The sequence below is a fragment of the Typopeltis vanoorti genome, chromosome 24 (genome assembly GCF_054136105.1).
Source record: "Typopeltis vanoorti isolate ZY-2024b chromosome 24, IOZ_Tvanoo_1.0, whole genome shotgun sequence".
Classification (NCBI taxonomy): domain Eukaryota; kingdom Metazoa; phylum Arthropoda; class Arachnida; order Uropygi; family Thelyphonidae; genus Typopeltis; species Typopeltis vanoorti.
In genome coordinates, this window is record NC_143572.1 from 91,224,976 (window position 1) to 91,237,302 (window position 12,327).

At 38.7% G+C, this 12,327-nt stretch overlaps 1 protein-coding gene across 3 annotated transcripts in view; it reads right to left on the reverse strand.

Moving 5' to 3' along the window:
- The window catches only part of nmdyn-D7 (nucleoside diphosphate kinase homolog 7), a 273,428-nt gene that overhangs the window by 128,063 nt on the left and 133,038 nt on the right, over positions 1-12,327 (reverse strand). For all 3 annotated transcript variants that reach the window (XM_090413940.1, XM_090413941.1, XM_090413939.1), the window contains one exon: positions 8,307-8,409. In XM_090413940.1, the coding sequence (XP_090270066.1) occupies positions 8,307-8,409 (103 nt within the window). The remainder of the gene's footprint in view (positions 1-8,306; positions 8,410-12,327) is intronic.

The following is a 12,327-nucleotide window of genomic DNA, read 5'->3' on the forward strand; positions in this document are numbered from 1 at the left end:
AAATGCAACATGTTTCGTCGGGATTGACTTCATCAAGCATTAAGAACATAGAAAGCTATTAAAAGATACTGAAAAAAAAAAACATCGAGACACTCTAAAGCTATAATATTCGACTGTAAATTACAGTTATTATGAACTTGAGCCATAGTCCATGTTAAAGTTCTATTATTGTACATGTGCGTGTGTGGACCCATGCGATCTCCAGTATCTGATTATACTTCTACAATTCCCAGGTGTATACAAAGTCACATGTGAGTGGGTTTTAATTATGGTAATATCAATTGGAAGGAGAAAACATCATGTAGCAAAAAGGAAATGGAGTTCATACATCTTCTACGAGATAATTACTTGAAACAGCACATAACTGAAGGGACACGTGGTGTAAGGTGTCCTTGTTACCTCCAATTGGTGAAAGCGATCATGTGGTATTGACTTGGGAGGTTGCAAAATCTGTGGATTTTTCTGTTAAGGGGTATATATGGAACTACAGGTTAGGCAATTATAACAAGCTTCAGAGTGAGCTTGCAGCCATCCCATGGCAGAACATATTGCAGGGGAAAGATGTTAACAGTGCATGGGATAAAATCAGCGGGTATCTGAGGAAAGCAATATCAGATTGTGTCCCCATGGTCAGGAAGACAAACAAGGCAGGCGTTAGATGAATGAGCAGTAGTATCAAGCTTGATCTGCAAATAAAGAAAATGTTATGAAGAATGTACAAGGAGAAATGCGATCAGTACACCCATGAGCAGTATGAGGCTCAAGCTAGGAAGGTTACCAGCATAGTAAGAAAAGCTAAATCTGAGTATGAAAAGACCTTAGCCAATAAGATCAAGGGTAATCCCAAAGGGTTCTTCCGCTATGTGGCAAGTAAAAGGAAGAATGACTTCGGAAGGATAACTTTAGTGTGTGCTGATGGTATTGAGGTGACAAAATCACATGTAATAGTCGAGTTACTGAGTGATCACTTTTCAAAAGTCTATCACCCAAGTGAGGATATCTCTGTACCTGTAGCAACAACTAATGTGAAAATTGAAGCTAAGAAATTAGAGGTATTTAATATATTGCAAAATTTAAATGCAAACACTGCTGTAGGTTTAGATGGAATATCAGCTCGGGTGTTGCGTGAATGTGCAAAGGAATTGTCAACCCCTCTTACTTGGATATTTAACTTAAGTTTGAACTTTGGTATGGTCCCTAGGGAGTGGAAGTTAGGCAAAGTGGTTCCTTGGCATAAGGGTGGCTCTAAATCTGTGGTAGTTAATTACAGACCAATCACCATCTAAGGAGTAGTGGTAAAGGTATTGGAAAAGTTGGTTAAAGACAAAATTCAAGAATGGATGCATCAGGATATGATACTCTATAGAGGCCAACAAGGTTTTGTTAAAGGTAGATCTTGCCTTAGCCATCTATTAACTTTTCATAATAGAATGACATCTGAGTTGGACAAAGGAACTGGCTACAAAGTGGTACTTCTGGATTTTGCCAAGTCTTTTGACAGGATACCCCATGGAACACTGTTACGCAAATTGGAGCAGATGGGAATGGATACTAAATTGGTGATATGGATAGGAGAATGGCTCAGGGAGAGCGATACCAGAAGGTGGTGTATGGAGGAGCCGAGTCCAGGATGAGGCAGGTGACAAGTGGTGCCTCAGGGCTCTGTGCTTGGGCCATTGTTGTTTAATTTGTATATAAATGATATAGGAAATGGCTTAAAGGGAGATATTCAGCTGTTTGATGATGATGGAAAGTTGGGTAGCGCAATAAAAAATCAAGCTCATGTTGAAAGTTTGCAGGATGATTTAAATAAGCTGGTAGAATGGGCAAAAGGTAATGGATGTCATTTCAATGTGGAAAAGTGTAAAGTCATGAATTTTGGGATTAAAAGATTACCAGCTGTGTACTACATTGATGGAACAGTACTCCAAGAGATTGATGAGGTTAGGGACTTAGGTGTGTGGTAGATAGGGATATGAAGTTCAGGGGACACATTGCTAAGGTGTCCAAGATTGCACATAGAATTACTTGGATGTTGAGGAACACACTGACATCCAGAGATAAAGAGGTTATTGTTCCCTTTTATAAAGTGTTGATACTTCCACTTTTGGATTACTGTGCTCAGGTCTGATCACCTGGATTTCTTGGAGATGAAAAGGCTGTGGAGAGGGTTCAGAGAAGAGTGACTAAGTTGGTGAGTGATGTAAAAAATGTTCCCTACATTGATAGATTGAGAGCTTGTGGATTGCAGAGGTTGGTTGATAGGCAGAGAAGAGGGGATATGATAGAAACATTTAAATTACTGAAAGGTTTTTATAGGATTGATGCAGGGGAAATGTTTCAGCCGTGTGATAGCGATGGAAAAACAAGATGTCATCCTTGGAAATTAAAGAAGAGTGTGGTCAACAAGGGTGTGAGAACAAGGTTTTTTGCCTGTAGGGTGGTGAATGAGTAGAATTCATTGCCTGACTCCATGGAGATACCTGTAATAATAATAATTATAGTGAATTTCTTTCACATTACAATTCATTCCAAAGAAACTGTGGCTATAACAAACCTCCTCATCATCATCATCAAATTCCTGCCATGTACCCTCAAGGGGTGTACAGGATATGATAGTACCACATGAAAAAATTACATCATTACTAACTTCCAATCTACAATTTTCTTCCAAACCAGTCTGTTACTTGTCAAGACTCCAACATTATCAGATCTTATATTATTATCGTCTAAGGCCCTTTATACCATATCAATCCACCTCTGGGTCATTTTCCTGCCAACCTGGCAGAGAACACTTGTTCTGCTAATCTTTCCTCGCCCATTCTGTTTAAGTGACCAACACCACCTGAGATTATCTCTGCTAACACATTCCTGGATGTTCACAATGTCGAGTTCTTTCCTAATATCCTCGTTTTTAATATGATATTGCCACTGATGCAATCTGTTCAAGCCTCTAATCTTTCTCAGGACTCTTATATCTGCGGTCTCTAGTCTTTGGTTAAGTGTTTTATTTCTGACCCAGCTCTCAGATCCATGTTAAAACTGTTTGGACACTGTCTTACATGCAGTTAATTTAGTGTTCCGACTAATTTCTCTCTAATTCCATATGAATGTATTCAATTGACTTCATACCATACTAGCTGTGTTGATTCTGTTGTCTATTTCTATATGTAATTTACCATCTTCACTAAAAATCGTGCCTAAGTAGCTGAAATGTTTTACTTGTTCCACTGGTTCTCCGTTCACAACATAGTTGACATTTTCAACGATTCTGCCTATTTTCATTGTGTTTGTCTTTTTATTGCTGACATTCATACCATATCTATTATAACAGTTATTCAATTTACCCAGAGAATCTTGCAGACCTCTCCAATTTTGATATCATGTCTAATACCACTCTCCTTCATAATGTGATCCATATAAATAATGAATAACAGAGGGGATAATGTACTTCCTTCAATTCTAACTGTTGACTTACAACTTTCGGGATGCTTAACGGTCAAAGCTGTATAACTGAGAGGAGACCTCCACATAGCCTTTAAAGGAATGCGGAGAACCGACCAGGGCTTCTTACCTAATGTCCAATCCTCACCTTCTAGTGGTGCACCCTGTTGGGTATCTACTTTGATACTGAACGAACGAGGATGGGCTGGCAATTTGGGATTTAGCCGATCAAATTGTATTCTTATTGGTTAAACCAAAATAAAAAATGATGGTACAACATGACAAAATTTCATGCCGGCTGGGGCGTCGCCTGGTCAAACAAGGCCCCCGTTGTTTTCGCCAGGGAACCAGGGCAAACAGCGAAAAGTCAGCTACTGGAACAAATCTGAAAACAAACCCCAACTCAACATCACCAGAGTTAAAGATCGGTACTATCAATGTAAGAAGCCTGAATGGCAAAGAAATGGAGCTAGCTGAGGAATTAGATAAGTACCAGATCGACATAATACGGGTGACTGAAACAAAAAAGACCAAAACTGGTGAGATCTTTCTGAGCAATAAATACAAAATGTTATATTCAGGCAATGACAATCAAGGAAAAGAAGGAGTAGCCATAGTATTCAACACAAAATATGAGGCTAATCTTCTTGAATGGCAGTCAGTCTCAAGTAGAGTAATGTGGGCAAATATGAGAATGGGGAACTGGACAATGAGATTTATTTGTGCCTATAGTCCCACAGAAGGTTCTACTAAGGTAGAAGTGGAGGAATTTTTTGAGGCTTTAGAAAAAGCAACTGACACAATGAAAAAGGAAAAGTTGGTCCTTGTTGGGGATCTAAATAGCAGAGTAGGAAACGATTGTGAGACATACAAAAATATTTTGGGAAAATTTGGAGAAAAGAGCAAAGCTAATAATAATGGCAACAACCTGTTGGATTTCTGCTCAGGACATGGACTGGTTATTACTAACACCATTTTCCAACATAAAAATGTGCACAAATTCACATGGAGAGAAGAGGCTAGGAATAAGAAAAGTCTCATTGACTATGTTATTGTTGATAGTGATGTTTTCTCCCTGGTGCAGGACACCAGAGTGTACAGAGGATTTGAAATTGGAAGTGATCACTATTTAGTCTTGAGCAGGATAAAATTGAATTTCATATTGAAAAGAATAACATGTAAGAAAGTTTTAAAGTGAATAAAAGTTGAGCAGCTCTCAGATGTGAACTGTAGACTAAAATACATAAAGATTATTGAAAAGAAAATGAAAGAGTTTGAGAACAGGAATCAAACCTTGGAGATTCGGTGGCAAACTCTGAAGAAAACATTGATTGATTCTGCCAGAGAGGCATGTGGTGAGGTTGTGTGCAAGGATAAAAAAATCAGAACTCCCTGGTGGACACAGGAAGTTAAAGAGGCAGTGAAGAAAGCATATCAAAAGTTCCTGGCAAATAAGTCAGCTTTTACTCTTACAGAATACAGAGACAAATGTAAGAAAGCTAAACAGTGTGTAAAACTAGCTAAACAAAAGTCATGGGAGGACTTTGGCAAGAATATAGAAAATAAATATCAAGAAGATGGCAAAATATTCTGGAGGTTGTTGAAGAAGCTTAGGAATTCAGGAAAGAGTGCTGTAAAAGGAATTAGAGATGATAAAGGTGACATGATAACAAGAGAAAAAGATATCCTTGAAATATGGAGTAATTACTTTGAAAAACTGCTAAATGAAACAAGCAGTGATGACAGCACAGTGATAAAAAACACTGACCAGGAATGCAGTCAGGAATACATATCCATACTTGAAGTAGAAAAAGCCATCAAAGGCTTGAAATGTGGAAAGGCAGCAGGAGTAGATGATATTCGACCAGAAATGCTGAAGTATGGTGGTATAAGAGTCTTACAGAGGCTGCACTTCATAGTTCAGAAAGCCTGAACAGAGGGACGAATTCCCGATGATTGCAGTAGAGCTCTCATAGTACCCATATATAAAAAGGGAAATAAAACTGAATGTGAGAATTACAGAGGTATTTCCCTACTGAGTGTTCCTGGCAAGATCTATGCAAGTATACTTGAGAAATGGTTGAGAAGAATTGTGGAAGAAAAGCTTGGTGAAGAACAAGCTGGATTCAGGCCAAATAGAGGCTGTCAGGATCAGATCTTCACTTTACGACAAATAGTCGAGAAAGCATGGGAATATAACAAAGATCTGTATTTAAGTTTTGTCGATTTGGAAAAGGCATATGACAAGGTACCAAGAGAGAAGCTATTCAATACACTGCAGTTATATGGTGTCAATGGGGCATTATATCAAGCAATACTTAATCTTTATTTGAGTTGTAAGTCAGCAGTTAGAACTGAAGGAAGTACAGGAAGATGGTTTAATGTTAAATCTGGTGTGAGACAAGGATGTACATTATCCCCTCTGTTATTCATTATCTATATGGATCACATTATGAAGGAATGTGGTATTAAACCTGATATCAAAATTGGAGATGTTCATGTCAGCTCTTTGCTTTATGCGGATGATGTTATACTGCTAAATAAATCCGCTACAAGTCTGCAAGATTCTCTAACTAAATTGAATAGCTGTTGTAATAGATATGGTATGAAGGTCAGCAATAAAAAGACAAACACAATGAAAATAGGCAGAATCATTGAAAATGTCAACTGTGTTGTGAATGGAGAACCTGTGGAACAAGTAAAACATTTCAGCTACTTAGGCACGATTTTTAGTGAAGATGGTAAATTAAATATAGAAATAGACAACAGAATCAGCAAAGCTGGTATGGTGGGAAGTCAACTGAATAAATTCATATGGCATAAGAAAGAAATTAGTCGGAACACTAAATTAGCTGTATAAAAGACAGTGTTCAAACCAGTTTTAACTTATGGATCTGAGAGCTGGGTCAGAAGTAAAACACTTGACCAAAGACTAGAGACCGCAGATATGAGAGTCCTGAGAAAGATTAGAGGCGTGAACAGATGGCATCAGTGGCAATATCATATTAAAAATGAGGATATTAGGAAAGAACTTGACATTGTCAGCATCCAGGAATGTGTTAGCAGAGCTAATCTCAGGTGGTATGGTCACTTAAATAGAATGGGAGAGGAAAGATTAGCAAAACAAGTGTTCTCTGCCAGGTTGACAGGAAAACGACCCAGAGGAAGACCAAGATATAGGTGGATTGATAAGGTACAAAGTACCTTAGACGATAGAAATATAAGATCTGATAATGTTGGAGTCTTGACAAGTAACAGAGTGATTTGGAGGAAAATTGTAGATAGGAAGTTAGTAATGATGTAATTTTTTCATGTAGTACTGTCATATCCTGTACACCCCTTGAGGATACATGGCAGGAATTTGATGATGATGACTTACAACTCAAATAAAGACTAAGTATTGCTTGATATAATGCCCCATTGACACCATAACTATAGCGTATTAAATAGCTTCTCTCTTGGCACCTTGTCATATACCTTTTCCAAATCGACAAAGCTTAAATACAGATATTTTTTATATTCCCATGATTTCTCCACTATTTGTCGTAAAGCGAAGATCTGATCCTGACAGCATCTATTATATTATATTATATTATTATCATTATTATTTGACACCTCCAGGGAGTCCAAAGCCCCATCGAGGGAGAGTGTGCCAACAGCATCGAACGATTGGTCTCCTTCCAACTACTAACTGCACTCAAGCTTACTTAACTGAGCCATTAGAAGCAGAGGCTCTACCAATCGACCAATCTATTTGACCTGAATTCAGCTTGTTCTTCAACAAGCTTTTCTTCCACAATTCTTCTCAACAGTTTCTCAAGTATTCTTGCATAAATCTTGCCAGGAACACTCAGTAGGGAAATACCTCTGTAATTCTCACATTCAGTTTTATTTCCATTTTTATATATGGGTACTATGAGAGCTCTACTCCAATCATCGGGAATTCGTCCCTCTGTCCAGTCCTTCTGAACAATGCAGTGCAGCCACTGTAAGACTTTTATACCACTATATTTCAGCATTTCTGGCCGAGTATCATCTACTCCTGTGCAGAAATCCAACAGGTATTTGACATTATTATTAGCTTTGCTCTTTTCTCCAAATTTTCCCAAAATATATTTGTATGTCTGACAATCATTTCCTACTCTGCTATTTAGATCCCTAACAAGCACCAACTTTTCCTTTTTCATTGTGTCAGTTGCTTTTTCTAAAGCCTCAAAAAAGTCCTCCACTTCTACCTTAGTAGAACCTTCTGTGAGACCATAAGCACAAATAGGTCTCATTGTCCAGTTCCCCATTCTCATATTTGCCCACATCACTCTACTTGAGACTGCCTGCCATTCAAGAAGATTAGCCTCTTATTTTGTGTTGAATACTATGGCTACTTCTTCTTTTCCTTGATTGTCATTACCTGAATATAATATTTTGTATTTATTGCTCAGAAAGATCTCACCAGTTTTTGTCATTTTTGTTTCAGTCACCCATATTATGTCGATCTGGATCTAATTCCTCAGTTAGCTCAATTTCTTTGCCATTCAGGCTTCTTATGTTGATAGTACTGATCTTTAACTCTGGTGATGTCGAGTTGGGGAATGTTTTCAGATTTGTTCCCTTAGCTGACTTTTCGTTTTCACCCTAGTTCCCTGGCGAAAACAACGGTTCCTTGTTTAACCGGACAACGCCCCAGCCGTCATAAAATTTTGTCATGTTGTACCATCATTTTGTATTTAACAAATATAACAAACCTACCTACTCATAACAGCTAACAACCTTTTTTTCAGTAATTTGTTATCATGAGTATTTTGGTTATAGCTGAATTTGCTATTGTTAGTTAACTGTATGATAATCTAATTAGAAAACCTTACCTTCCCTCACAGCATGTGGCTTGATTACACAACAGGTTGTGTTAGAAAAACGTGCAGTATTACAATGAGCCAGTCCAGTAGATGGGAAAAAAAATTCCAGTTCCTTTGCGTGAAAAAATAAATCATCATAGATAAATAATTATATTAGCATGATTTAAAAAATTATTAAATATATAAATTTAAAGGTATCTGTAAGTTACACAATGTTTCAGCTGTGCTAATGAAGGGAATGGGCATTATCATGGAAACAATTATGAGGAAAGAACGATTTTGTGTTCATACAGTTCGGACTTATCAAGCATGTACAAAGATACCCGCATTAGTAAGGCACTAGATAAGAACAGAAATCCACAAGTTGCAACTGCATAACACAGACTACAGAGAAGAATATACAAAAAAAAAACATGCAGGTAACTTACGTCTGTACATAAATGCAAGGAGTATCAGAAACAAGGGAAGTAGAATTTGTTGCCATGGTCAATACATTGGGATCTCAGATTGCAGGCATTAGTAAGACCTGGCTATCACAGGTAGACAAACTACCTGGTATCGAGCATAAAGGGTACAGCATTTTTAGGAAGTACAGATAGGGTACGACAGGGGGAGGAAAAACTGCTAATGATATTATATGCTACAATCCAGTTAAAGTTGGCCTAAGACTGCAATACTAGTAACAGTTTTTCATGTAGCAATGAGTTTGGAACCATCTAGTGTGAGGTGGAGTCTAAAAAGATCAAATACACAGTGGGGTGTTGTTACAGACCTGGTGGATTGGTTGCAAGTGATGAAGAATGTATTAACAAATAAAAAATGATGAGAAATGAATAACTATAATGGGGGACTTTAATTATCCAAACATTGATTGGGTAGCATCTCATGAAAAGAATGATACTGAATTTATTGACCGTTGCAAGACAACTTCCTCAAGCAGCATCTAACAGAAGAACTTAAGGTCAAAGAGTATTATTATAGATTATGATTAGAGTGTCAGAGGGGATTTCAGCTAAAGACATAACTATTCTGCCTCCAGATGGTGACAGTGATGTGGTACTCACTTGGAAAGTGGCTAAGTTTATGAATGTTTCATTCAGAAAAGGTTATATGGTGAACAAAAAAGCAGCATACTCCTGACCAACTCAGGAGTATGCTGGGTTCTGCACCAGGATATTAGCTGTTGGATGGGAAAGATACTGAGAGTGTATGAGAAGCATTTAAAAAATACATAAATGATGCAATATTGGAATGTGTTCCAAGAGTTCAACAAATAAATAGGGAGGAGTGAAATGGATGTGTTATCTATGAAAAAGACGATGAGGAAAGAATACCATGTGCATAAATAAGGATGATGAACAAAAACGATAAGCAGCAGGCCAGAAGAGTAATAACTGTTGTATGGAAAGCTAAGTACGAATTAGAAACGAATCTGGCTCTGCAAGCTAAAGACAACCCAAAAGAATTCTATTGTTATGATGCACGTAAAAGAAAATGAATATGAGAGAATAACTTTATTGAATGCAGACAGTTGGGTGACAAATGCAGAAGAGATTGTTCAACTAATGAGTGGCCATTTTGCTAAAAGCTATCAACCAGGTGTGTGCTCACTGATATCTGTTCACTGAATGAAGAAACTCAGGTCTATGAGGAGGAGGTACTACAACTGCTGCACAAAGTGAATAAGAATCTGGCAACAGAGATTGATGAGATATCAGCACAGATGCTAAAAGAGTGTTCAGCGAACTGAATACACCAGACTATAAAATTTGAGTCTCAGAGCAGGGAAGATTTCACAGGAGTAGAAGGAATGTATGGTAACCCCATTACACAAGTATGACACAAACACTGATGCATCTCTAGAATGGGGGATGAAAATTTTGGAAAAGTTCATTAGGAGCCTGCATACAAAAACAGGTTGACAGAAAATTTATACTATACAATGAACATGAACAGCACAGGTTTAGTAAGGGGACATCATATTTTAGCAACTTGTTCACATTTTATAACAATGTTACCACTGAACTAGACAGGGGGAATGGATAAATCATAATACTTTTAAATTTTGCTAAGGATTTTGACAAAATACAGCATGGAAGATTATTCCTAAATTGGAGAAATGGGTTTGGACTATAAAATATTAGTGTGGATAACAGAATGGCTGACTGACAGATATCAAAAACTGGTATAAGGGGGATGTGAGTCTGCCAGATTTAAGTAGCTATACTTGATCCATCACTATCACTATAGGGTCCCGTGCAACTTCTATTTCCGCAGTGCGGGGTGTTCACCAGGGTGATCCTCTATCTCCCCTTTTCTTTAACTGCATCATAGATGAGTTTCTTCACTCTTTTTCTAGCCATATAGGCTACTCTCTCTCTCTCTCTCTAGGTGCTTCTTCCTTTAATACCATGGCCTTTGCAGACAATCTTATTCTCGTAGCCTCTACTAACGTAGGCTTACAGACTTTTTCTCTACTAACATAGACTTTTTCTCTATTTGAGGCCTTTCTATTAATGTAGAGAAGTCCTGCTCTTTAGCTTTTGTTCCCTCTGATCGTGACAAAAAGCTGAAGGTCAAAACTATAGAGTTTCCCTGCATGGGAGGCCGTTGCATTCTTTGAGCATCCTGGAAGAGTGGAGATACCTCGGTATCATGTTCATCCCAAAGGGAAGGTCTTCTGTCCCTTCTATCCTAGAAGCAGGGATCGCTTCTTTGAGGAAAGCTCCTCTCAAGCCCCAGCAAAGACCGTTTCTCCTTTCCCAATATCTCCTACTTTGCTTTTACCACAAGTTGGTGCTTGGTAGGACATATATCTCGGTACTGTCCTGAATGGACAGGGCTATCTGTTCAGCCATGAGATCATGACTGAACGGATAGCCATGACACCCCTACTGCATATTTCCGTGTGAGGGTGAAGGACGCTGGACTCGAGGTCCATCAATTAGATGGCTGATCCCATGCCTGTGGCTGTCCAGAATCACGAAGTTAGAACTATCGTCTTCCCCTATCTGCAAAGAGGCTTTCTATACCCATTAATACAAGAAAACTTTAGGCGGGCTAAAGGCTGGTCTCATTATCAAGGTACCTTAATTGAGTCAGCACCTGTAGAACACAAGAGAGGCATCACTGCTGCACTGTTCTATAGATGGCACTCCTTTAAAAGAGTCATATCTGGTGTCTCCCCAGCATGATTGGGTAAGGGATGGCACTAGACTCCTCCATGGGCTCGAGTATATTGACCTTATCAGGATGAGGATCGATGCCCTGTCCACTCGAGCTGGCTGCCATTACAGTGAGACATTGTCTCATATAGCCCAGTGTTGCTACCGCACCCGTGGGATCTATGTGCGGAGGCATGATGCCGTGGTCTCCATTCTGAACACCCACTTTAGGAACAAAGTTGGGAGACTGCAGTGGAACCATATTATAGGACCTCCGCAGGCTTGCGTAAGCCAGACTTAATGATTAAAAGAGATGGTGACATTTGGGTAGTTGATGCCCAGGTGGTGGTGGTGGGAACAGGGTGCCCACTAGTCGATAGCCATAATAATAAGGTAAACTATTATGAGAATAACCAAGATCTGGTTAGTAATATATGGGAAGAGCATGGGGCAACTCTGAGGTTTACCAGTGCCACCATCTCTTTACATGGCGTATGGAGTGCAGATAGCTATAAGTACTTAAAAACAGCTTGAGCTTATGCAGAAGGATATAAAAGTTCTTTCCTTGAGGGCCCTACAGGGTACACTGGTGGCACGGCGTTGCCACCAGAGAATGACTACAATGATAACTAGAACAAGCATAGGGTAAAACATCTGTAAACACTTGTAAAGGCTTAGGCCTATATCAAGTCTGGACGTGATGAAATCTGGATGTGATTAGTCCTTGGTCTACTGCTATTCAATCTGTACATGACATTGGGAAGGATTTGACAGGTGACATAGAGCTATTGTTGATGATGCAAAGATAGGTAGGGTAATCAGGAATGCAGCTAATATGCAGTACTTGCAGAATGATTTGAATAGGC